This window comes from Sphaerodactylus townsendi, linkage group LG01, assembly GCF_021028975.2.
Source record: "Sphaerodactylus townsendi isolate TG3544 linkage group LG01, MPM_Stown_v2.3, whole genome shotgun sequence".
In the NCBI taxonomy this organism is placed as follows: Eukaryota; Metazoa; Chordata; class Lepidosauria; order Squamata; family Sphaerodactylidae; genus Sphaerodactylus; species Sphaerodactylus townsendi.
In genome coordinates, this window is record NC_059425.1 from 32,178,852 (window position 1) to 32,205,625 (window position 26,774).

The window sequence follows — 26,774 nt, forward strand, 5'->3', positions numbered from 1 at the left end:
CCCTCTGAAGCGTCTGCCTCCTTGGTTTTACATGGGAAAACTTGCACCACCCTGTGGCTGTACGTAAAGAAACCTGTCTTGCACCTATTTGAGACAGTGACGCTAACAGAAAATCTCAGCCTTTGTTCCCCTTTTTTAGCACCTTTACACAATACCTTTTTTACACCTAACTTTTTAAAAAGTGCACACCTGAAAATGTGCTGAGTGAACGTGGAAAAGGCATATCTCCTGAATGAAAGAGAATGTGTGTATCCAACATGAGAGAAGCTGCTATTGGCTACATCCCCGGCCAGAGTGTATGTTCCGTGTCAAACCCAGGTGTGTTGTAGTCCATGCAAAGCCCTTGAATTTCAGAGTGAACTTTGTTCCCTCCAGTGTAACCGAAGACCTATTGGTCCTTACGATGCCACAAGGTTCCTTCCTGTGTGTGTTCCTTCCATTTTGCAGTCACTGAATCTGTACTTAAGTGTGAGCGTGCTGTACTGCCACACGCTTTTCTCCCCATTAGGTTGACCAGAAGCTGACAAAACGTGTCCTGTGACTTAGCTGTGCTCCACAAGCAGTGTTTTGTTGGGAGGCCGTGCCGTGTTACGAACTAGTTTTAAGTCCTCCTTGCATTTCCTTTCACCCTTCTGTAGCCTCCCGGAGAACCTTGTCTCCCCTCCCCCACTGAGACATGTGTGCTGGCAGGACTGTGTGCAGCTAGATCGGTTCCAGTTACTTACATGTGGTGCTCATCTGGAACTGAACGAGTAGACTTGCTGACTCCTCGGGAATTTTTGATGCTGGAGAGCCCCTCTCCTCTGGCTCCTTCATGCTTCCCAGTGAATGTGATTTGCCCACCCATGGCAGTTCCAGACCCCAAATCCCATTGACTTATATTAGACCTGTCGTCAGGATGTGTCTCATTACATGTTCAAGCAAAAGAGATTGGAAACAGCTATTCACGTTGGAGAGGGGAAAGGAGGGAGGGGGTAGGATTTTCTTTTGTTTTCTGCCTGCTTGTTCTTACTTTTCCCAAGCTTTAGCTTCTAGTGCACAGAGGTCAAACTCGCGGCCTTCCAGATGTTATGGACTACAGTTCCCATCATCCCCTGCCAGCATCATATGGGAACTGTCGTCCATAACATCTGGAGGGCTGCGAGTTTGACCTCTGTGTTCTAGTGGTTTCAAACTGTATAAAATCTAACTACTGTTCCTGATAACAACAACAGTAATAATAATATTGCCAGTTGCAAGCTATGAGTATGTGTGTCTGCACCATCAAGTCACAACTGACTTATGGTGACCTTATAAGGTTTTCAAGTCAAGAGACGTTCAGGGGTGGTTTGCCGCTGCCGTTGCCTTCCTCTGCGTGGACTGAGAGAGTCCAGAGAGAACTGTGACTGTCCCAAGATCACCCAGCAGGCTTCATGGGAAGGAGTGGGAAATCTAACCCAGTTCACCGGGTTAGAGTCCACCGCTCTTAACCACTGCGGGTTTTACAAAAGCTAAAAGCAGCAGGAAAAGCCACACTGCCTTAATTTGAAGGGAAGGAACCTGCCAGTGTTTGGATAGTGCAGGAATGATGGGAACAGGGTGCTGCGATTGAGGGACTTTGCCCACGTCATGGCAGAGGACACTGGGGAGGGGGTTTCCAAAAACTCTTGGCATAGAGCCTGAACAAACCAGCCACAGCAGAATGGTGGCAATGGCTTGCATTCAGCAGGCTCTAGGAACTGCCTGACCCTGTTGACCTCTGGGACTGGCTAAGTGGCTCTTGAGATGGGAAAGAATTAACATGAACATGTGAAAATGCATTATAGAGAGTCAGACTATTGTTTGCAGGGGATCGGCCGTGGTTCTTTAAAGCTTCAGGCCAAGAGAGGTTTCTTTCCCAGTCCTATTTCCAGAGATCCCATTTTTAACTAGAGATGCCAGGAACTGAAGCAAGCAAATCACAAGGCTAATCTTTAGCCAGGAAAAGGACCGGTTTACCCAAAAACGTACCAACCATCTTCTCAAGCCTTTTCTTCACATTTCACCATTTTCACCACTGGCTTTCTTTGTTTCCCTTTTCCGGTTCTTTCTTCTATCTTGTCTTCTCTGTGCTTGATGGCTGTCTTTCTGATCCTCTCCAGCAGACTGTTTCTCATGCCTCTCTTGAGATCTTCCTCAGAACCAAACCTACCCTTCCACAAGACCTTCCTTGGACTGCCTGAGTCTCACCTGTTGTACACCTTGTGCAGTGTCCACCCTGCCCTCCTTTTCTATAGCCCTCTGTTCAAAAAGTGTCATCCCACCATACCTCTGGGTATCAGTGGCGTAGCACCAAGGGGGCTGGGGTGTGTGTGACTTACCAGGCGTGTGCCATAGCAGAAGTGTTCAGGGGCGTGGGGCTCAGGTGTGCCCAGGCGCAGTTCCCCCTTGTTCCGACTCCGCTGGGTATGGAGTGATCTGCACAGGATCTACCACACCCTCATTGCTAAACAAACAATAAATAGCAGCAGTATAGGTTCGGGATTTTAGCAGAGAAGTCATCTAACATTGGTGTAAAAAACATGGAGACACTAACTTGGGATTGATGTCGTCCATGACGAGTGTTTTGTGCACACCAGAAGTGATCAAAGATGTGTGGGTGGATATGTTCAATTGGGATTTTTTTTACTTTCAGTATAACATTTTGCAGAGTGAATGTTGTGATTCCTAATGTAAAAAAATGATATTGAAGAGCTGGAAATGATGCAGAAAAGGGGCTTCCCAAATGTTTAATGATTTGGAAAACACTTTCCCCGTGAGAATACATATTTTTTAGGCTTTTAGGTGGGAAAAGGAAAGGTTAAGTGTGTGTTGGGGGGGACGGACAGTTTTATAAATTAAGGTCTCTTCTCGCATATTAACACTCAAAAGAATGATCCAGTGAATCGGATTGGCGGTAGATTTAGAAGTGACGAAAGGGATTACTACCTTACAAACTGTACAACTGATTTTATTCACCACTGTAAGATACGGTAAGTAGCTTAGGTGGCTTTGAAAAAGAATGGACAAATTCATAACTGTTAACCACAAAATCTCCATGTTCAGAGCATTTAAGTACCAGACAAACAGCAGGGGGCTCCAGTAGTTCCTTCCAGCCAGCTGTATCCTGGCCCAATTTGTTGTGTGTCTATGGCAGGGGTCTGCAACCTGTGGCTCTCCAGATGTTCATGGACTACAATTCCCATCAGCCCCTGCCAGCATGGCCAATTGGTCTATGGTATGTAGGGCAAGTGCTAGTTGATAAAGCTCCTTGATCACGCTGAAACAAATGTTGGCCTTCATTTTGGGAAATCCTTCTGTCAGTTTGTATACGAGAATACTTAATGCGTATGAGGATGATTTCAGGGCAAGAAAACGGGCATTCCGATGACTCACCTTTCTCGTTTGCATTGTTGTCCCTGCAGCCAGTGTATCGCTTCTCAGCTGGACGAGCTCTTGTGTCCTCCCACCACGCCAGAGGGACGAAATGACGAGAAAGCCCTTCTCGAGCAGCTTGTGTCCTTCCTGAGTGGCAAAGATGAAAATGAGCTGGCAGAACTGGACAGAGCTCTTGGCATTGACAAACTGGTCCAGGTAGGCAGTTGACTTGTATATGTCATGGAGACCTGGTCTTGACGGGCCCTGGAACAGCTTCTGCAAGGTGGGCCAAATGTGAAGAGGACTCAAAGCACACTGGAAACTTCTCAGAACATAGTGGCAACCTTGACAGAAAGCACTTCATTTTTCTCCTGGAAACATTTGGTTGAATCCCAATTCCTCTCCTGTACATAAAGGGAGCATTTTGCTAGGGATCCCCGCCAATAGTAGCATCTCATGCTGTCCCCAGGATCTTTCAGTCCTTGGGATCTGCATTTGAGGCAACCCGATAAGCTCCCAAGGGAGGAAATTCCCACTCTGCAAGTTCTGCTGCACACAGAGTCCTGGGGATTGAATCCATTAGCTCCTGTAAGCGTTTATGCTCCCAGTTTCCCATTCCATCTTCCTTGTGGCTTGTACTCTTCTACTTTCAGCAAGCAAAAACTGAAATTTCAGTGGTCCAAAAAGCTGATAATTTGCAGATATTCTTCAATCATTCATTTACAACATCAGCTTTGGGTTGATTCAACACCTGTTAAACATCACATCAAATGAAAAGAGTTTGGGTTAACAGCTCTATCCTTAACTGGCAACAGAGTGATCAAAGCGGGTGGATGTTATATCCACTGAGTGGCTCAGTGGATATAAAGGAATTGGAGATGAACCAGACCCCCACCCCAGTTTCAGAGGCTTCTGTAGAGACAGGACAGAATCCAGAGGAAGAGGCTTCTGTTCACTTCCCACCAAATTCAGCGGAGCACTTAAGCGCTCACTCAAATATTGCTGACTTCTGTGGTACTTGAACAGCTGGTTTTGTGCTTACTGCCTTCCCTTTTAAAAGCTTGTTTCAAATGCAGATTTTAAGGACTTCAGGCTGCTTGTTTCTCTCATTGGGAAGAATCAAGTGGAGTTAGATTGTCTGACAGAGTTTCAACAACAGGAGGATTACTAAATTGTTCATCTGTCTGGAAATATGGTTTCAGCTACGAATTTCTAGGCATGCTTATTGCTATCTTCCATCCTCATATTTTCATGTATCCTACAGCAGCCTGATAAGATGGGACAACACTATTACCCCCTCCCCCCATATTGTTTGGGGGTTGGAGCTGAGATAGAAGAAATAGTGAGTTGCTAATGAGTCCACTGCCAAGGCAAGATTTGAACTGAAGGCAGCTGAAATATTCCAGCTCACCGTGGACTTTCAAGAGTGATACAGTAGTACATCTCTTATTTTTAATTTTCCCAAAAGTACATTTAAACTCCACAAAGCAGAGTCTTGTGAGAGGAGCAACTTCAGACTCCTCACTGCAGATGTCTGTGACACAAACCTAAAATGAATGTGTGAGTGTGAAAAATGCATCATTGTTACATGCTCTTCTGGTACATTCATCATGGACCCAAGGTTAGCGGTGGTTTGCTCTCCACCTCCCACACTGCACTGTTCCTGATTTTGTCATTGATCAACAGTGAAACTCGCCTGAAAAACACTTTTTAGGAAAGGGCAGGGTAAAATTCAAATAAATAAATAAACATCCTGAAGACTGTTGAAGGCTTTCATGGCCAGACTCAACTGGTTGTTGTGGGCTTTCTGGACTATGTGGCCATGGTCTGGTAGATCTTGTTCCTGACATTTCGCCTGCATCTGTGACTGGCATCTTCAGAGAAGAGTAACACGCTTCTCTCTGTGATACACCTCTGATGATGCCAGCCACAGATGCAGGTGAAACGTCAGGAACAAGATCTAATAGACCACGGCCACACAGCTCGGAAAACCCACCACAACCAAACATCCTGAAAGTCGGCAGCTGTGCTTGAGAGCCTTCAGGTGCAGTGCCCAAAATGTGCTGTTTGCTTTTTGGGTCATTTAAGTTGCTGTGTTGAATCTCAAGGGACCTCATGCTTCTTTCCCTCTTTGAACAGGGAGGTGGCCTGGAAACACTAAGTGAGCGATTCCAGCCACAGCGAGCAACACCACCCCCGCCCCCTCTCGTGATGGATCAGAAACCTGGCATGTATCCGCAACCTTATTCCTCAGCCTCTCCCGCCACCAACCTCCCTGGCCCTTTCCCAGGCATGGTCAGGCAGAAACCGCCTTTTGGTCCCATGCAAGTCCAGGTCCCACCACCCCGTGGGGCCTTCCCCACCAACATGGGGATGCAGCCTCGACAGGCTCTCAGCAGACCTCCAACAGCACCCAACCTGCGGTTGCAGCTGCAGCAGCGGCTCCAGGGACAGCAGCAGGTGAGTGTACATAATGCTCGGCTGGTCCTAGAGGTTTTGCCAGTAGGGCCACGTTGCCCTTTGCAGAGGCTGCAGCCCACCATTCTGGCAGCCTTCCAATTTCACTTCCACATGCTGAAAGACCCATGCCCCCCCCACCCCTTATTTTAAGGAATCGGGGGCTACCAAAGAAAATGCTCCCAGGGTCATTTTAACATTTGCCTGGATGATGAAAAAAACCCATAAGGTTGTCTTTGGAGTGCAAGATAAGCTGCAGACCTGTTTTTGTTCTCAGACGTTCTTTTACATGGCACTAGACCCTCTTGATGCTTGTTCCAGGTATCTTCCGATATCAGAGTCGTGGAGATGGATGAAAAGAGCTGGGGGTTGCCTTTTTGTTTGTTTTGCCATTCCAGGTATTGGGGAAAGATGGCAATCGTTCTCTTCCCCAGTCCTGCCTTCTGCCATCCCATAGATCAGAGGTTTTCAACCTTTCCAAGTGTGAGGACCCCTTGCAATATCATACTTCTCAAGTATGAGGACTATAAATGACGTAACACATTTCTAAAAATTAACATAACAAATTGTACGGCCCCACTATGTGGTAGTAGTGTTTATTGACTGAGAAAATTAATGGTAACAAAAAGATCCAAAGGGACAATGCTTAGAGAGCATATGGATTCATGGAGCCCTTGTGATATCTCTGCACCCCCCAGGGGTCCCCAGTCCCCCAGGTTGGGAACCACCACTCCAACTGTTCTTTAGGGCTGTGTAAACAACCAGTCCAACTATTGTGGGAACTTCCTGGCAACACTGTTCTACAGATCCCCCTGAAGAAGCAGAGTTGATACGTGCAACAATCGTAAAGCTGAATATTTTTTCCAGTTGCTCTTTTGCACTTTTTAGTTCTGGTTACTGTTGCAACCCTCTTTGTCGTTTTTTTGGGGGGGAGGGGGGACTTATGCCCTCTGTATTAGCTGATGGAAAGGGGCTTCCTGTGCAACCTCCTCAAAACAATCCAGCCTTCCGCACTGTAAGGTCTCCCTCATTTCCTCCTCTCTAGTTGATACACCAGAATCGGCAGGCTATCCTGAATCAGTTTGCAGCAAATTCCCCCGGTGCCGTCGGCATGAGGGCAGGCATGCAGCAGCAGATCACACCGCAGGTAAATGTGAAGGAAGAAACCTTCAGTCCTGGAGTTTCTCATTCTAGGGGAAATGGATGCATGGTCAGTAGGGCCAACCCTTCTGGTCTGTAATGCTTCATTTATGTAGTTGGACCTCTCTTGCCATTAGCGCTTACTACATTCTTTGTGCAACCAGTTGGTGCTTTGATTTGCTTTTCTGGTATGAATGCAACCTGGCGAACCCCTTTGCAGGTTTGATACTTTTTACAGAACAGCGAGTGGCGTTTGGTACCAGCTGTGGGATTGAACATCCTGACAAGAGAAACCCATTCAGGCCATAGCGGTGCTCATAATCCTTCTCAAAATGTCAGATGTGACCACAGTGCTCAAGGTTTGGGGACCCATGCTTCACGAGATCTTCCTTCCCTGCATTTCTCAAGGGAACAGCTTGAACGATCAACACAGTGTAGCAGCCGTATCGAAAAGGCAAATCCCTGACTGGGAAATGGATCATAAAGCAAGGCAACCTTACCCAAAAATTTGCAGCACTTTAGCTTAGCAAAATGATAACAGCGGGACAACACAGAAGTTTGTGGACTGTTAAGTAATGCAGAGAAGGAGAAGAGTAAAGAAAAAGGATAGATTCTCTTTCAGAATGTAAAAATGACACAGGAGATGGTGATAACTGTGTCATCAATGGCTTTTCAAAAATGTTGTAAATAAAGATGTGGCGACTAGTAGATCTGTCGGTAAATGTAGAGGCAACAGCCATCAGGACAGCATCCACGTTCAGTGAGAATGTACATCTGGCATCCAAAATGGTGACGATCAACACTAATGGCTATATGTCACCATCACATGTGGCCCTGAAGCATCTGTCTGGCTGTTCTGGGATGGCAGATTGCTGAACTTGATGGGCCATCAGCTTAACAAAGCATCCCATGTTTATGTTCGCAAAGTTTAATGAAACCTGTGAGCTGGACGAGAGGGAGAGGGAACAGACTTTGGGGAGTTTCCAAACATGTTGTTTTGGGGAGGAACATGTTTGTGGGCATAAGGGACTGGAACATAAAGGAATGAGTGTTCAGTGCGCTGCAGTCCAACAGCAGCTGTTCTTCAGCAAGGGAGGTGGGGAGGCAGCTGGCATTTCTCCACCATTTTTTCTTTTGCAAGTTAACAGCTGCACTGAAGCCAAGAAGGTGGAATGTCTGTTAGCAGCTGCCACCAGGACAGAGCTGGGCAAGTGAGACCCCTCCAGGTTGCATTTGGGTCGTTCTGAAAGAGCTGTATGTGTGTGTGAAAGCCATAAGTCAGATGTGACTTGATGGGGGGGGAAAGTCTTTATATTTTTAGGATGGTGAGCTTGTCAGCTGATTGGCTGGACTCGCTAGAGCAGCCTACAGTGAATCTATTTTGCCAAAAACTCTGCAGGGCTCTTGCAATGTGTGCAAGGGGGAGGTTGTTCATTACTTTCTGGGCCAAACTAATGGCATATGCTACTTTACTAGACCAGTCCAAGATCCCATCTATTCCATCTCTCCCACAGCAACCATTCCTTCGCCTCTAGAAGTTCACTCTACCAAAGGGACCGAGTAGTTGAGGGCATGGCTCATCTGCTTGAACTGCATGGATTATTGTATTATAAGCGTCATTTGCCAGGGTGTTTGACTGAAACAAATATTAGCATGTGACCACTGCCGTTCTATTTGCATAAGCAGCGCGATGTACCGTTTTAACACTCACTCTTAATTGAGCTAACTTGCTTGCACCTCCGTGTATGTTGGATGAAGGGGGAGGAGGGGATTCTGTAGGGAGGCTGAATTATTTGGCATTTTCAGCAGCTGGGTGGGAGGCAGTTGGGCTGCAGCTGGTCCTGACCAGAGTGATCAGCCACGGCCCTGAGAACTCCCGAGGTCGCACGTCCCAAGCTTAGTGTGGGAGAGTCAGCCGGAGGGGACGCTGGCCAAGTGCAGTGGATCAGCTGGGGACAGAATAAGGGGGCTGCTGGGCCAGTAAAGCATTCAGGACTGAGAGGCTCCTAAGAACAGGAGGGTGCTGAAGGGACTTCTGCTAGTCAGGAGTCCAGATTAAGGTTGAAAAGCTGGGCATCCAGAAGTTCAGTGTTACCAAGACGATTCCTGATGCGGTTGCAGCCCACACTGCTTCTGACTGTCTGTTTGTGACTTGCCATCTCTCCCTTTTCTCCAACTCAATTAATCTGCCCATGCTAATCCGTGTTTTGGTGATCTTATGATTAGAGTACAGCAACACACTCCAGGTGTGTTGGAGACATCTCTTGGAGACATCTCATAAACTGGCTTAGAACGCAACAGCCTGATTATTTGTCAGTGGCCAGCCAATGGGGACACACCTTGCCTATTTTGAAACAACTGCTTTGGCCACCAGCTTGTTTCCAAGCTCAACTCAAGGTGCTGGTTATGACCTTTAAAAGCCCTTATGGCTAAGGACCCTCTCTCCCCACATGTGCCTGTGCATCAGTCAGGGTCCACCAGCTGCCACTTTCTGGCTGTCACCCTATTTAAAGTGTGTGGAGGAGGATATCTTATGTGGCATCCCACAGAACTTGTTCCTTTTTGGTAGTGCCTCTCGCCTTCTGGAATGGGCTCCCTGATCAAATGAGCAGGGCACCACCCTTAGAAGCTTCTGATCTGTACTGCAAAGCTCTTTTATCTTCTATGACTTTTAATGGTGTTTGAGCTAAAGTCATTTTCGGGGGTTGGGGCAGGGCTTTACAGGGTTTTTTTAAAGTTGTAGATGGTTATAATTTAGAATTGCAAGCTCCCTTGAGCCACAAGGGAAGGGCTAGAGCAGGGGTAGGGAACCTGCGGCTCGAGAGCCGCATGCGGCTCTTCTGCCCTTGCACTGCGGCTCCATGAGCCGAGCCGCCAGCCCCATCCTTGCCCGCCCTGCAAGCAGCAGGTCAAGGTATTGCATCCAACTGCCCGCTCCCGCCAGCTGGCTGCGCCTCGCTGGCTTCCCTCCTCGCCCCACCCCTGCTCAAGCTGCAGGGGGGGTGCTTTCCTGGCGGTTGGCGAGGCTGCGCCGTGTGCTTCCCCTCTCGCCCACCCCATTCAAGCTGAGGTGCTTTCCCCGGGCGGCCGGGTAAGGGCAAGCCAGCCGGTTTCATCCTTGCCTCCCCTGCCGGCAGCAGGGTGGGCATGCGACATAATTGCCCGGCTTCCCCTCTCGACCACCCCGTTCGAGTGGGGCAGGTGCTTTCCCTGCGGCCAGCAAGGCCGAGCTGCTGGCTTCATCCTTGCCCGCCCTGCAGGTAGCAGGGTGGGCGCACCAATTGCCCAGCTTCCCCTGGTAGCAGGTAGCAGGGCGGACGCATCCATGCGCTTCTCAGAATGAGCGGAGCAAAAGGGTAAAAAACCCAATATATACAGTGTTATCTTTATTTTAAATGTCAAAAATTATTTGTGGCTCCAAGTGTTTTCTTTTCCTGTGGAAAACGGGTCCAAATGGCTCTTTGAGTGTTAAAGGTTCCCTACCCCTGGGCTAGAGACTTTAATAAACAAATGTTGATGGTGGAAATGTGTGTAGAGGGCTCTGCGTTCCTGCTCTGTCCCTCTCCAGATGACTCCTTGCATATTTTTTCAGCAAAACGGTTGATACCTCAGTTCTCCAGTGACGGCCACGAGCCCCCTTTTAACCCATGCCTCACTGTTTTCTCTGTGCTTGTCTTCCTCCTCCTTCACCTCAGCCCCCCCTGAATGCGCAAATGCTGGCCCAACGCCAGCGTGAACTCTACAGCCAGCAACACCGGCAAAGGCAGCTAATGCAGCAACGAGCCATGCTAATGAGGCAGCAGCAGAGCTTCGGGAACAACCTCCCGCCCTCGGCTGGGGTCCCTGTGCAGCTGGGGGCCGGGCGCCTCCCCCAGGCTCCCCCGCAGCAGTTCCCCTTCCCCCCCAGCTACGGTACGAATCCAGGAACTCCCCCTACCTCCACCAGCCCATTCTCACAGCTGGCGTCAAACCCTGAGGCGGCATTGGCCAGCCGCAACAACATGGTGAACAGGGGGATGATGGGAAACGTCGGAGGACAGTTCAACTCTGGGATGAACCCTCAAATGCAGCAGAACATCTTCCAGTACTCAGGCTCAGGTGAGTCTTGGGCCAGGCCTGCTAAGGGGTACTCTTATATCTTGCTGGGGGAAAGGAGGGTGGACTTTAAACTATCAACCAGATTGTTTGAAATCCCCTCCATCCAATTCTAGGACAGAAAATAACACTGGCAGTTCTCCCCAGAAGATGTGTGTGTTTTATTACTCACATTTTTATCTCACCCTTTCTCCAAGGAGCTTGAGACCTTAAACATTGCATTCTCACTGTAACCCTCTGAGTGGATTCAGTCCAGACAAAGTGGCTGGTCGAAGGCTGGCACTGGCAGGTTTGAACTCAGGCCTCCACACCGTGGTCCAGCATACTGACCACTGCACATCACTGGATCTCAAAACTGGCAGTTCCTGGAGCCAAGACTGAGAGGCAGTAGCTTCTCTAATGCTGTCTAGTGAACTTTGGCTGGAGCTGAGCTTTGGACCAAGGGCTTCCTCTTTCTAGTCTCTTAGCCCCTGTGTGGGCGGTCTCTCGCTGGAAGCGGAGTTCAGGGGTTGCTGGTCATTCAGTAGGGGTATCATTGCCTGTGGTGTGCATCCACCCCTGATCGAAGAGGGCTTGTGGGGATTTTTATCTGTAGTAGTTCAAAAACCCACAGAATTGGTATGATCAGATAGTAGAGTGGAAGGGGGGAAAGTGAGAGTTGAGAAGGGGCTGTGGCTCAGAGAAAGACCCTCTGCTTTGCATACCGAAGGCCACAGGTTCAGTTCCCAGCATCTCCAGTTGCAAGGACCAGACAGTAGGTGATGTGAAAGACCTCCCCCTGAGGCTCTGGAGAGCCACTGCCAGCCTGAGTAGACAATACTGGTCTTGATGGACCGATGGTATGATTCAGTCCAAGCTTCACGTGTGATTTCACGCACCTTTGGGATACAGTGCATTAGGATCCTGAAATGCTCTTTGGCAAGAACGCAGCTACACTCATTCAAGGAGGGGTACATGATTTTGGTGGACATCCCTTGCTGTGCCCAAGTGTTGGGTCTGGATACCATCAGCAGAACCAGAACAGAAAGGGGAAGAAAAATCTCAGGCCAGAAAAACCAGGTGTCCAAGGAAGGTTGACAAACACCCTAAGAACATTAGGAATACCAAGGGGTTACATAAGATAAACTAGCAGAACTTCAATGTAGTACAAATAGCTTTAAAAATTACAATATTATTTTCAAAATGGATTGAATTTTTTTTAACCATTTATATTGTATTCAGGTTCTGCTAGTTTATCTTGGGTAACCCATCAGGATTCATAAGGTTATTAGGCCATTTCTTTGAGTACCTGTGGATGCCATTACATTTAGTTTTGGCCCTCAGGAGCAACGTTCAAGTGCCATGAGACAGCAGCAGACAGAGAAGGGTAGAAATTGCCTTAGGATCCCCCCTGAAGCCTGGGTTGTACCACCTTCACTCTCTGGTCAGTATTTAGCAATTAAGTTGTTCCGTTCCAGGCTGGAGCTCTGACATTAAAAAGCAGTGCTGGGTTAGGCTGATGAACTCCATGACATGGATTCAGCCACAGACTGTATTTATATTTTTCATTCCATTTACAGAGGCAATCTGCAGATGATAATCAGCTCCCGGGCTGCTTGTTGTATAACCAGCTTCCCCAGCTGTGGAAGAAGTTCAGGGTCACTGAGCCACCAGATCATGACAGGATTTCCAGCTGTTCTTGGCCATCATCCCCAGAAGATAAGCCTAGCAGTCGGCTGTTCCAGAGGTCCAGACTAAAGGTTGTTGCTCTCTTTTCCCCCCAGGAATGGGTCAGCAAGGTGAGGCTGCTTTCACCCCATCTCTCAGTCCCAGCAGCCCCCTGATGTCACCACAGCTCCCTCCTTCTCAGAGCCCCATGCTCCAGCCAGCCCCGCCCACGCCCGGGTACCAGTCACCGGACATGAAGACCTGGCAGCAAGGAACCATGGGAAATAACAAGTAAGCACGATTCTTAGGTGTAGACACTCCTAATCTTCAAGTTCCAGACTTTAGCAAAGCCTTTTCAGCCTGTTGTTTTAGAACCCTGTAGTTTTACAGGAGGGTCAGTTTCCAGAGGCAGTGGAAAGTGCCCCCGCCCCCAATACACACACTCATTGTCAAGTTCAATGGCCACAGCTGCCACTCCAGGCGCTCTTGGAGTTACGGTCCTGAGGATGCCAGTCCTGATACCCATCTTATAGCAATGTCCGAAGTTCAACAAACCCAGTTTGGTCAGCTTCTCTGTGAATGTCATACTCTGAGCTATTCCTATTCTGCACCTCTCCTGGGCTTGGCAAAGTTCTGCCATTCAAAAACATCAAGGTAGAATCATGATTGGTACAATCATTCTGTCGTCTTAACTCAAGCAGACTTTTTTTTTAGCTGGTGTTCGTCCAGGCTGCTGTCGAGACGGTTGTCAAGGGGCTTCCTTCCTGCTTTCTTCTAACTAGCCCGTGTGGGTGGCCACTCTTGCCATGCCACTCTCACTGGGAGTGCCTCCCAATCAGTCACTGGAATCTGGGACTTTTGTGGGAGTCTGGATGTGTGTATTAGACATAGTGGCATTCTGAGACTTAAACCATTCGTAGACATTCGCTCCTTTTCTCTCTCTCACTCACCTTTCTCCCCCTTATTTTTTGTTACGTAGTGTGTTTGGCCAAGCTGGGCAAGCCCAGCCCCCACCAAATCAGCAGGGAATGTACAACAACATGAGCATCACAGTCTCCATGGCTGGAGGGAATGCTAACGTCCAGAATATGAACCCAATGGCAGGACAGATGCCGTTGAGCTCACTTCAGATGCCTGGGATGAACCCGCTGTGCTCGGAGCAGGTTAGTGCAACCAACGGCGTCTTCCTTGTGCGTCCCAGAGACTCGTTTCAGCTGTTCCATCAGAAATAGACACTTCCCCCACTCACAAAGAGCAAGACATTCATGATCATACCATGGCGCTCATCCTGATAATTGGTTGGCACCATGGTCACAACCAGCTGCTGAAGAACAGTGACCTTAAATGCATTAAGTCAGTGCCACCCCAAATTGGAATCAACGTTGGCGTTCCATGGTAGGCCTGAGGTTGGGAACCCTGATTTATGCCAAAGAGCTAGAAAGGGGAGAGTGCATGGATGGGAGAGAAACAGAAGGTGGGGTTGGAGTCCTCGGATCTTCCAACAACCCCCCCCCCCCCCCGGGTTCATATGTAATGTGCTTCTCTGTCCCAGCCCTAGAAGGAGGAGAAGCAGCAGGCCCTTGGGGGCTTTAAGTAATTCCCCCCTCAAAATCAACTCTCCCACTGCCATTTCAGTTTAAATGTTTGGTGTCGAGCTGATCTCCAGACTTAGGCCTTCTGCCAAAGATCTAGTTCCAGAATAAAAAGCAATAAGTGGAGGGATTTAACGTGTGTATTATAATTGAGGGGGGGGGGGGGGTTGGCATTCTATCTCCTTAAAAGTTTCAGTCTGAAGTTTATTATCAGAATCTGGGAGGGACGGGAAGTCTCATTTTGCATGCTGAACGTGTTTAGGGTATCCTGAAGTATAATTCTTAGGACGGGTTTCATATGAAAATCTTACAGTGTGAATGTAAGAATGCTTATGCGCTTTCCAAATGATTCTTTCCCCCATTCTTTGGCATATCAACTGCAATGAAAGTAATTAACGAAAGGGAGATCGAGGGTGAAAATGCTGCCGTAAGCTATCTCCACAAAACCCTATCTCCACAAAACGATAGTGACCCCAAAATAACTACCACACTTTGTATGTATGAATCAAGAGTTCAGACCTTTTTTGCTCATCTTGCTTTACAAGCTGTCGTGGGTTGCTCAGGGAAAAGAATTGTGGTTAAGTGGTAGGGGGTGCGTGGGCTGCACCTTTTGCATACTGAAGGCCCAGGTCCAATTCCTAGTATCTCCAGTTTAAGGGATCCCAGGTAGCCATTCAGTCAGGACGAATCAGCTCATCCCATGCAAATCTGCCTCCAGGTCACCATCATTATCCAGGTGGATGAGCTGTTGAGGCACCAGTGCCTTGGAACTCCCTACCCAAGCTTTTATGAGTTTTTTAAACTCATAATATGTTACTATTTTCTGCGATAGGATGTAAAATGTTTAAATACTGTGTTAGGATCTCCAGTTTATTAATTGCTGTTTAAGATGCTCTTTAAATTTTGTGTACTGCAGGTACAAAAACGTTAAATAAATAAATGTTTCAAAAGACCTTCCTCTGTTCCTGACATTTGGGAGAGCTGCTGCCAGTCCGGAGCAGACACTCCTAGATTTGATGGAAAAATGCTCTACTTCAGTATAAGGCCGCTTCACTTAGTCACTTGGCTTTAAGTCTTCCTTACAAACTATGAATTGTGCCTTTTCATTCACTCCTTGGAAGCATTAACAAATCCAGCAGTGCCATTCAGGGTGCTTATTAAAAGTTAGTTGTAGCTGCAAACAAGCCCACAGGGAAAGATTTGCTTCCGCTGATCCATAGATGGATCGCTTTCCCTAATATTGCTTGGGGCATACCTGTACTATGCATGAATTGGTGTTTTACCAATTCAGCTGTCATGATTTCGCCAAAATAGTAATTGAAATCGTAGTTTGGTGAGCGTATAAAGAATCCTTCAGCAATTCTTAGAACCCTTACCACCTCACGAAAATTAGCTTCCAAGTCTGCTTAGAGACAAGAGCTATTAAATCAGTTTGAGTATGAGGTGTATAAAGATGTCAGATACCCTGTTTCCCCGAAAATAAGATCTACCCTGAAAATAAGCCCTATCATGATTTTTCAGGATTTTTGGAGGATGCTTGAAATATAAGCCCTACTCCAAAAATAAGCCCTAGTTACAGATTCCCCAGCGCAGCTGATCTAGTCATGTGGGGGGAGCAAAATCATGGAAAAAATAAGACATCCCCTGAAAATAAGCCCTAACACATCTTTTGGAGCAAAAATTAATATAAGACTCTGTCTTATTTTCGGGGAAATATGGTACTTCTGAATTAGACTTTGGGAGCTGTTCAGGAAAGCCAGCTCCTGCTGTTTAGCAGTGTAGAGTCACAATCCCTTCAATTTGACAGGGGTATATTCTGATGGTCAACAGCAGGACTTAGAACGCTTCTCTTATGTAGCACAGCTAGTCTTGAGGCTCCCCCACTGCAGTTCTCCATTCTTACTCCTTCGCTTGTATGAGTGCTGAACGAGATGATCTCTGAATTCTCCATGTCGGCTCTTTTCAGGTAAATGACCCAGCTCTCAGACCTACAGGCCTCTATTGCAACCAGCTTTCTTCCTCTGATCTTTTGAAAACAGAAGCAGATGGTGCACAGGTCAGTAAAAGTCTCCAAAGCCCTGAACAAGGTGTTCAGGGAAAGCTGGAATGGCTGCCTCAGTTGCTATGGGAATCACTGCACTGTATTTCCTCTGCAAACAATGAGTGTGTAATAAGGGCTTTCAAGGGGTTGGGAGCCTTTGGGATGCCTTGGTCCAAAAAAAGCCATCTCAAGGGCTGTCCTAGCTGGGACTGAATGTGACTGGAGATAGCCAGCATTCTGGCCTTGTGGTCCACGCACTCATTTTGGCAGCAACTCCAGTGTCTTTCACAGTGCAAGACAGCTGCCCCACGGCGAATAGAATTCCTTCTGTGTGATTAGTTTTGAAGTAACTCAGGCTGCCCTGTGACACCTAGGGAGGAAAAGCAGACTAGTAAAAAACGTGAGGGTTATTTTTAAATGGCAAGTAAATTTGGAATATTGCAGTTCAAAACTGGACATATCCTCCCCCTCCCCTCAAGCTTGAAAGGACCCTAAGCCAATCAGCATATAACTTTGTAGAACATCTGACCCATGTAACCAACATGAGAACCAGCCTCATTTTCAGCAAAGGAAGAGTCAGGTTGGAAAAGGAGAAGCTGCATAGAACCTGCATGACCAGTTCTTCTTTGAGTCTAGCTGAGCTGCTTCTTGTATTGACAGGATCCGCTGCGTCTCCGTCTCATGATGCAGTTGGAAGAAGTACCAGGTGGTCTTAAGGTGCAGACTTACTTAGGGCAAACTACCCCTAAATCCCAGCAGTGCTTATTTCTTGGTTATTTGGGGTGGTCAAGATTGTTAAGGAGGCTGTGTTTTCACATGGGGGAGATTTTTTTTCAAAGTACTGCGGTTTAAAAGCATGAATTAACGTTGAGCTTTTAAGCAGTCCTTTGAAACATAAATCAAGGAGTGAGGTTTATGACAACCAAATATGGATCCCATTTATGTGTTCTGCATTAATCCTTTGGGTTGATAGGAATAAGTAGCAAGAGAGAGAACTTCCTAGAGGATTCATAGATGGGACAGTTGAAAAGATCATGGAAATAATCCTTCATTGCCTTCAGTTCTCAGACACACAACCTATTTACAATCAGAAATCTCCTAGATACAGGAAGGGCATTGCCTCAAATTGAAGGGTAAAGAAGCCAGGAAAAGTGAATTTACAAATTTACTTTCTAACCCTTTTGCGTACTTGTCTTCAGACAAGATGCTGAACCTTTTGCTGTATCTTGGTATGTACTCCACTGGCATCACTAAATCCGCAGCTTTCAGTAAATGATGTAGCAAGCCATGATGTTGCAATCATTCCATTGGATTCAGTCTTAATTGCCAGTTTCTCAATAACCTGAGACTTCAACTAATAATAAGACATAGTTGCACAAACATGAACATGGTTGTTTGTAATCCCAGCCTGGCTGATAAATATTGGGGGAGGGAGGGTAATACAGGCAGCACACAAAAGTATTTTGTGCAGATTTAAACAATCTGACTTCTGCAAGCTCCCATCATTCAGCTGAGAATGATTCCTCCATGAGATAATAATCCAAACTGGGCAATGACGTATCTAGTAGGGGAGCAGAGATGGCAGATGACCCATGCACCATTCGCCTCGGTCACATGGGGGTGCATTTTGGCCACCCACCCCCTCCTCCTCTCCCTCCTGCCCCCAGCCCCTGGCTGAACTCCCCCCCCCCCCCCGCTATACAAAAAAACCCCCTACAAATCATTCCTCCATCCGAGTGGTGCCAAAGCCAGCAACGCACTGGGGGCTTCAGCATTGTTCAGGCAGAGGAAATGTTTGTAGGAGGGGGGGGTATTTGCAAGGGGGGCAGGAGGAGTTTGGCATTTGGAGGGGTGCGACATCTCGCTATGCCACTGTAATTGGGTTCACTTTCCAGCATCTGCCTTCCACAGAATTGAAGTCTGGCATTTAACGCCAGGCACAAATGCATTTTTGGCTTTGGAACAAAGATTCCAGTGTTAGTGTTTAACGTTTCCTTGCAGTGAGATCAGAGTTCCTGACACCTTGGACACTCAAACGAGGAACACCCAGAATATGGAACTGAGAGACCATGTATGGAAAGAGATTGTTATATATGTTTTTAATAGCCTTTGCGTAAAGAATAGTCTCGGGACACTGAGCATTTGTTGCTATGTGCAGAAGAGTCCAAAAACTTGATGCTATAGGAGCTGGGAGATCTCCAAGATCAGAAGTAGGGGAAATTCTAAGTAATCTGTAACAAATCTGAAAGCAGACCAGCAAAATATATTGAATAGTGGATATAAAGGAAATCAGATATTTTAGGTTGTCTCTCCGCAGTCTGTGACATTCCAGGGGTTTAGTGCCTCTGATGCAAAGCTGATGGGAATTGTAGTCCACGAACATCTGGAGAGCCGCGGGTTGCAGACTCCTGTTCTAGGGCAATGTGGAATGCTTTGAAATCTCAGTTAAATTATAGGATATTGGCAATATTAGGAGAAAGATGCTGGGGATCCCAAGAAAGCAAGAACTGAAAAAGTAAAAAGGAGGGTTTGCTTCTACTTTTTGGCCCCAGCATGAAGCCTCTCCATTATCACTGAGACCTTCCTGTTAACCTGCCAAGCGCAAGGAAACACTTGTTATTTCTGGTCTGCTATTTCATCAGTCAAGACCTCATGATTCCTGGCCCCAAAGAGACCAATAGGCAAGCATTTATACGGGAGGGGTGGTGGAAAAGAGAGAAGCTGCTTAAACTTGGTTTCCCAGAATCCCTGAGGTTGCATTCTAGCCTCCATCTTGTCTGCCGGAACTTGCTGACACCAGAGGGGTTGAGGGGCTCCTGTTATCAATTTGGGTCACTTTCCCTGCCAGTTTCTGGAGACTCAGGATTGCTGCTGCTTTTCTTAATGCAAAACATGTAACCTTTTCAGAGCTCCTATCCAAATGAGTGCAGCGGTTTTCTTTTTGTAGGGCAAGAAGACAGAAGAGTTCTACTCTGTGGTGACTACAGACTAGAGGAATTCTCTAGTGAGTTTCCACTTAACCGTAGTACCTGCTCGGTCAGCCAGGGGGCCCTTTCCCATTGCCAGCTAAAAGCCTCTCTCCTTTCTTATGTCCCAGCAGGTGCAGCAGGTCCAGGTGTTTGCAGACGTGCAGTGTACAGTCAACCTGGTGGGGGGAGACCCTTATCTGAACCAGCCAGGCCCCGTGGGCTCACAGAAGAGCTCGGCGGGCTCCCAGACCCCACAAGCCCAGCAGAAAAGCCTCCTTCAGCAGCTACTGACTGAATAACCCGCTTTTCAAAGGAATGTGAAATTTAAATAATGAGACATACAGAGATATATAAATATATATATATATTATATATTTTTCTGAGATTTTTGATATCTCAAAGCGCAGCCATTCTTCAGCTCTTGTAGTGTTCGGAGCAAAAAAAAAACATTTTTTTCTCTCCCCTTTCTTTCTTTCTTTCTTTTTTTCTTCCTTTTCTTTTTTTGGGTAAGTGTTGGATATCAGCGAAGTGACAAGACGGAACTGTTGAGCCAAAATGATAGATGATCCTTATTTTTGTAATCGGGGGCTGGCTTCTTATCCCAGAGGGCGGTAACTTGTGCTAGGGGGTTACAAGCGTGAGGGAAGGCATTGGGGGTGGGTGGGGAGGAACCAAGTTCTCAGTTTCAGCTGGATCTGTCACTGATTTGTGTCTTCAATGAAGCAGGAATTGGATGAATAATGGCACTTGTCTCTTCTCTGAGAAGGAATGTTTTTAGCTGTTCTTTAAAAAAAAAGTACACCCTCCCCCGCTGCACCCCCTCACCCCCCCAAATATGTTTGTGCAATCAGCTTTTTCTAGCAATTGTGAGTATGTTGGTTTTAAAGAAAAATAATAATAACAGAGTATTTTGACCCACCATTTTTTCCATGTTTTATGCTGGTATATAGAATGCCTCCTTAGTGAGAAAGAGGCCCTCTGTATATATGACAACTGGGTGGGAGGGAACATACAAAAAAAATTAATATAATAATTTTTGAAAAGAAAAACAAAGTACCGTTTGGGGGATAATTGCAATATTTTTAAAGGGGGACAGGAAGAGGTGGTTGTGGGAGCAATCCCTCACGGGGTACTGCTGTGATTATCCCATTCATTGCCATGAGATCTGTGCGCGGGGGGGGATCTGCCCTGAAGTGACACACACACACCCCCCCACACACACAGACCTCGTCAAAATGAAGAGGCGGCTGCTCAGCAGACACCTGTGGCTAGTTGCACCCTCTGTCAGATATTGTAGATAAACATTTTTTTCTGATTAAAATTAAGCAGTCAGTTCTCTCTGCTTTGATTGTGTTTAACAGCTAAGGGTAGCTTGAAACTATTTAAAATAATATTGATTATGATGATTATAATAAAAAGGTGATTCTCTGTGAATGGGAGACAAGCTTATTCTTTGCCCCCTTAAACCTTTCATTGTAAATAGCTCAAAACCTCTTGTATAAATCTGTTTCTTTCTCTTTTTAGTTGAGGATTGCTCTTACAATAGCATTGCTTTTGGAGGGGGGGTATTTCTTTCCTCTTCCTCTTTCTGAAATTTTGTTGATGTGTGAAAACAAACTGTGTAGCTTTTGTTAATTGAATTTGCAAGAGTTTAAAAAACAAAGAGACAAAGTTGGTGGCTACCGTTGCATTATTACTTGGAAAGGACGAACAGGGGTTTTTCACTGACTGGTGGAGGAGCATCTTCGCAGGGTGGGGACCAAGAAATAAGAGAGAGCTAATGCTGGATGGCCCAGGCCAGCCAAGTCTAGGAGCTAAGCAGGATCAGCCCTAGGTAGTACCTGAATGAGGGCAGTGGCCCTCTGGAAACCCTCAGTCGCACTTTCCACCACCCAATGCTGTCAATAGTGAGTGATTGCCACTAAGGCAGGATTACCAAGAGGAAGTTCAAGAGATATATAAATGCTGTCAATAGTGAGTGATTGCCACTAAGGCAGGATTACCAAGAGGAAGTTCAAGAGATATATAAATATATATAGAGCAAAGATCTGAAACCTGAACCACCATACTTGAGTTTTCTCACATAGGTCTTTGAATGTTATTAAAGCCCAAGACACACAGAAGGAGGAGGGTGTGAGTAATGTATTGTCGAAGGCTTTCACGGCCAGATTCAACTGGTTGCTGTGGGTTTTCCAGGCTGTGTGGCTGTGGTCTGGTGGATCTTGTTCCTAACGTTTCGTCTGCACCTGTGGCTGGTATCTTCAGAGGTGTATCACAGAGGGAAGTCTGTGTGTGAAAGTCCCTCTGTGATCCACCTCTGAAGATGCCAGCCACCGGAAAACCCACCACAACCAAGGGTGTGAGTCTTTGCTAGAATCTGGACCAAGCAGCAGGCACATCCCCGCGCCCTAATTCTGCCCTGATTACAAAATATGGGTAAGTCCTACAGAAACCAAGTTTCCCTTTCAAAACTATCCAGAATCAGCACTGACATGAGCTACCTGATGGAAACTAAAACTTCATTGTACTAGTAGAAATGGTAAAACACCCATTCAGAAAAACACTGACTACCTGGGACAGGGACACTTGGTTTCAACGACAGCTCCTAGACAACCCCAGTAAGAAGCAACGTTTGACATCTCTGAGCACGATGTCCGGTTCAAGATAACAGGCACCCAAGCCTTCACCACATAAATATCAGAAAGGAGAAAGCATAGCACAATTGTTTGGTCTCAAACTTTACTATTGCCAGCCTCTCACTAGCTGTCTGGCAGCCCCCAAACAGCCTCCATTTCTGCTTTGTCAGGAATAACACAACAGCCATCAAAACTTATGCAAAACAACTGCCATGTGAACTACAAATAGCCAGAGTAAAACCCCTGATTCTGTTTCTGCACCCTTAGGTGCTGCAGCATGGGGCCAATGTTATGACCATATGCAGCCAGGTGACATGCGAATGCCGTACCTTCACAATGAATCTTCCCGCCCATTTTGGCAGGACACAGATTGTCTTCCTTTAAGATCATGCAGGAAAGAACAGTCAACTGTCTTTTGAGGGTTTAGATACAAGGTTTCGTACTTCAGTACTGCCTGATTTATTGGATACTTTCCTCCCCCCTTCCTGGCACCCAGTTAGTCAGGTGACAAGAAGCTTCTGCAGGGTTGTTAACTGGGAGCAAATAAATGAAGAAAGCAAAAATCTGAAGGCCTCTTCAAAGGCTGTTCTTGGCTACCGCTCAGAGCCCTTTGGGAGTGAGCAGTTTATGAAATAATAATAATAATAATTAATAATAATAATAATACATTACAACTTCCTAGGCCTCTGGGTGAGGCTCGAATTGTAATGAAGGCCAACAACCAGCTAAAGATCTGGCAGCTGTGAAATCTACAATCATCATCATCATCATCATCCATGAAACATCTTGTTTTCCGTCTTGTCCATCAGCACTGCCTCAGTTTCTCCTTCCCATGGAAAGTTCTGCTTAATGCCCTTTCTCGACCTAGCCCCTAAAGCGATTCTGCAAAATTTAGGATTGAATTTTGACACCTGATCACATGTGACTAGAACTGCTTAATTAAAAAGCTGTATGTCCAAATACCAGTTATAGGGCGGATGTGATGTAACAGCGGATGGCTTTTGTCTTCATATCTGGCTTTTAGGTCTTTTGAGATAGTCACTGCTAGAATGCTGGACCTGCCTTTGGTCACATTCAGCTGAACTATTCATTTAGCCGTTAACTTTTCTAAACATGTGGCAAAAAATGACCTTTGCCCCAACTCAAGAATCAGGACCAGCAGTCAAGCTTTATTCTCACTACCCATAAAGTACCAGTAAAAAAATTCAGAAGGCTACAGCCATTCCTTTGAGCTTGATAGCACCATCTCTGTACCAGTCCCATTCTTCCAATAAAACTGTGCCATCTGCAGTGTAAAATACATACTGAGCTTGTTGGGAAGCCCATAAGGGCTTGTCATGGCATCTGTTCTCTGGCTCCATCCAGCTTTGCTCCTCTCCAAAGCGCCTGCATACTCATCTCTCTCTCCAGCCACAATATATTTTCTTCCCTTCCTTTTCCTTTGTCTAACCCATCCATCTACTTTCCTTGCCCTCCCCACGACAGCCCCCTAAAGTCATCATTCTTCCCTGTCCTCTCTTTGCTCCTCCTATTGGGCTAGTCACAGTTCTCTCAGAACTCTCTCAGCCCCACCCACCTCACAAGGTGTCTGCTCTGGGGAGAGGAAGGGAAAGGAGCTTGTAAGCCACCTCGAGTCTCCTTACAGGAGAGAGAGGTGGGGTATAAATCCAGCCGCCGCCACCGCCTCCTCCTCCTCCATCATATTTAAGGTTTCAAATTATTGTGAAGATCTCAACTCCCCGATTGCAGAAAACATTACCTTTGCCCTGGGTATCATCCCAATCCAGTTTTTTTTATATGAATGAGAGGTCACCCATTGCTATGGGATGGATGACAGTGCTTACTTAAGCAGTTACCACAAGCAGAGTTTCTTTGGTGTTACACACATAAATGGCAATGAAAAGCCAACAAAACTGACCTCTCTAGCACATCTCATTTGGCAACACAACTTTTCTTGTATTGTTGTATGGCTGGAATCTCTAGGATGTTGTGGGTTTTCTGGGTTGTATGGCCGTGTTCCAGTAGTATTTTCTCTTGCAGGCGAAAAGTCAGGAGAAAATGCTACAGAAACATGGCCATACAACCTGGAAAACCCACAACATCCTACAACTCTTCTTAACACTGTCTGTCAGATTTTAACCAAACCCCAAACAGGAATATTACATACAAAGGATTCTGCCTCTAGGGGGTTGTTTGTGAACCCATGAAAGCCTAAGCTATACACCAAATGCAGATAAATACATCTTTAATCCCCTCTACAGCCACACTTTGGTTGACAGCATAGAGTTGCCATCAACATGAAGGGATATCATGCTTCTCCAGCCCGGTTTTATGCCTTCCAGTGATGCTGCTACACAGTAGAGTCCCAGAGAAAAGCTGTCTTTCCTAGTCTAACCTGTACATAAGCAGAGAAAAGGACGCTCATTTCAGCAGTTTGAACTTCTTCACATGACGATGCACTTCTTCCTTAGGGTAGGGTCGGAGAGCAATGCAGGTGGGAATGTCTTCGGGCTGCTCTGTCCACACTTTATGATCAATGCTGTTTTGCTGCAGGGCCTCTGCTAATGCAGTCAAAGCACTTTCATCTGGTGCCTGGGAAGCAGGAGGAGGAAAAGAATCAGTAGCACTCCAAGCAAACAACTGGGAGCAAGCTTGAACAGTGATGGTTTTCATGAGATCCCAGCAAAATGGTGTGGAGAGCAGACGGCTTCCACTTACGTCAGCCAGAACACACATACCTTATCTAAGATTTTCTCAAACCACACTGTCAGAACTGGCCTAAATCTATGGAGTAGGTTCATCCCAGCCCTGTGGGAGACATCATGGCTGTAAGATTCCAACCTGCAGGTGCGGCCTGGACTTCTTGAATTATAATGGCTCTCCAGACAATAGACTGGTTCCCCTGAAGAAAATGGCCACCTTGCAGAATAAATTCTGGCATTATATCCTGTTTGGGTCCCTCCTGTCCCCAAACATGCCTTCCCCAGGATTTACCCCCCAAACCCCAGGAAATTCCCAACCCAAAACTAGCAATCCTATGTAGCCGAGCCGTTGTGGGGATCCTGTGACTCTCAGCTGCCTTGGGGTAACACAGGCAGAAATCCTAGGCCAGGGAAGGAAGCATGATAAATTTGCTTAGCAACAAGGGGAAAGTCAGCCCCCTTTTTGTTAGACTGGCATAAAAAAGGTTTCTGGCATGACAAGAAGGATAGCGTGGGGGTGGAGAGAAAAGAACCATTTCCCCATATATTAAGTTTGACTTTCCCTTGGGTATGATAACAGAGGTTATGTGGACCATCACCAGTACTGGGCTTTGTACATGTGGCTCAGGGTATGTCTATATTTATAGTTGTGAATATGCGAGTTCAAAATTTGCATTGCTCATTCTCCATAAATGTACAAAGGAGCCCATACTTTGTATGCAAAAGCTTAAAGTTTGATCCACAATGAAATGTTCTGAGCCCTTGGAGTGCCACTCTAAGTCTGGGATATAGAAAACAGGGTTAAAGTATCCACTATCCTGATGTCACAGACAATGGCGCTAGGAGTTCCCTGCAGCGGAGGGTCACCTTTTGCATGCTAAAGGTCCCATGTTTAACCTCCAGTTCAAAAGGATCTGAAGAGGTAGGAGTGTCAGTCAGGGGAGGAGGTACAGACTGGGCCAGCTGTGGCCAGGGCAAGCACAGCAGACAACAGGCGGAACATTTGACAATGGCCAAAATTCCATTGAGAATATGCTTGGTATGGATTCTGGCTCCAGTAGCTCATGTTTAAAGGGACTGGAAAGAGCCAGGAAAGATAGGAGGCAGGCAGGGCTACTGCCAATCACAGGAGGGCGAGGAGCCCTGGCAGAATGAAAAGCGAAAAGAGCCGTCCTCGTTCTACATAGTATGAAGCGTGAACATACACATTCTGCATATGTGAATGAACATACACATGATCCTCTGAACATACACATGATCCTCTGAACATACACATGATCCTCTGAAGATGCCAGCCACAGATGCAGGCGAAACGTCAGGAGAGAATGCTGCTAGAACACGGCCATACAGCCCGGAAACCACACAGCACCCATACACATTCTGTTTTGTAACATTCACATATCACAAAATGAAGCATCCTGTGACTCCTAAAGGCTAACAAACTATAATCCAGGATAAGCTGCCGTGAGTGAGGGCTTATTTCACCAGGCAGATGAAAAGTCCATCCATTTGACAAATGCACTGATACTGGAAATCGCGCATGCAGAGTTCTTATACAGCGAGGAAGATGAACCTGTTCAGTCCCAGAGGCTACTTCTGAACCCTTCCAGGGAAAATATGTGCTAAATCATAGGTGTCAAACTCGCGGCCCTCCAGATGGTATGGACTACAGTTCCCATCATCCCCTGCCAGCATCATGCTAGCGGGGTGATGGGAGCTGTAGTCCAAAACATCTGGAGAGCCGGCCCGCGAGTTTGACACCTGTGCGCTAAATGATCCCTCCACCCTAACAGGCGAAAGGCCATTCCTTCCCTCCTCTCCCCGCCCAGCAGGAGCCACTCCCCTTCGCCGCAAACTCCACCCACAGCGTTCTAAGATGGCTTCGGCCGCGTCTCTGTGCTCTGCCCGGTCTCACCTCCAGCACGACGGTCCTCATGTTGCCTCCCTGGGCCAAGTAGGTGCCAGTGTCAGGGTGGTCGAAGTACGAATAGGTCGCTGCCAGAGCGGCGTGACAGGCCTGAGCTACCAGGGCGCCCAACGGCCACGAGTGCGGCTCGCCGCGGAGGTCCCCCCTCAGCACCACGTACTGCACCAGCGCGCGCGCCGCCATCCTGCCGTAC

General features: G+C 46.9%; 2 protein-coding genes across 12 annotated transcripts in view; one reads left to right on the plus strand and one right to left on the minus strand.

The window, feature by feature from the left end:
• The window catches only part of NCOA1 (nuclear receptor coactivator 1), a 353,900-nt gene extending 332,913 nt beyond the window's left edge, over nt 1-20,987 (plus strand). For 5 of the 9 annotated variants that reach the window (XM_048516888.1, XM_048516916.1, XM_048516959.1 and 2 more), the window contains 8 exons: nt 3,423-3,591; nt 5,515-5,835; nt 6,878-6,979; nt 10,668-11,070; nt 12,831-13,005; nt 13,694-13,877; nt 16,273-16,362; nt 19,445-20,987. In XM_048516888.1, the coding sequence (XP_048372845.1) occupies nt 3,423-3,591; nt 5,515-5,835; nt 6,878-6,979; nt 10,668-11,070; nt 12,831-13,005; nt 13,694-13,877; nt 16,273-16,362; nt 19,445-19,615 (1,615 nt within the window). In that variant the 3' untranslated portion in view covers nt 19,616-20,987. Of the gene's footprint in view, nt 1-3,422; nt 3,592-5,514; nt 5,836-6,877; nt 6,980-10,667; nt 11,071-12,830; nt 13,006-13,693; nt 13,878-16,272; nt 16,363-19,294; nt 19,352-19,444 lie in introns of all 9 variants that reach the window. The other 4 variants (XM_048516924.1, XM_048516931.1, XM_048516939.1 and 1 more) reach the window with 3 other exon arrangements.
• Nucleotides 2,951-26,764, minus strand: PTRHD1 (peptidyl-tRNA hydrolase domain containing 1). Of its 3 annotated transcripts, none has more exons than XM_048517032.1 (3): nt 26,570-26,764; nt 24,348-24,544; nt 2,951-4,126 (listed from the first exon to the last, which is right to left on the minus strand). In XM_048517032.1, exons 1-2 carry the CDS (start codon nt 26,762-26,764, stop codon nt 24,374-24,376), a joined length of 366 nt encoding a protein of 121 aa, XP_048372989.1. In that variant the 3' UTR covers nt 2,951-4,126; nt 24,348-24,373. The 3 variants fall into 3 exon arrangements, with proteins under 3 accessions (XP_048372989.1, XP_048372997.1, XP_048372981.1); XM_048517040.1 differs by lacking the exon at nt 2,951-4,126 and adding an exon at nt 15,903-16,717; XM_048517024.1 differs by lacking the exon at nt 2,951-4,126 and having other exon boundaries at nt 22,039-24,544.
• Between the last annotated feature and the right edge of the window lie 10 nt (nt 26,765-26,774).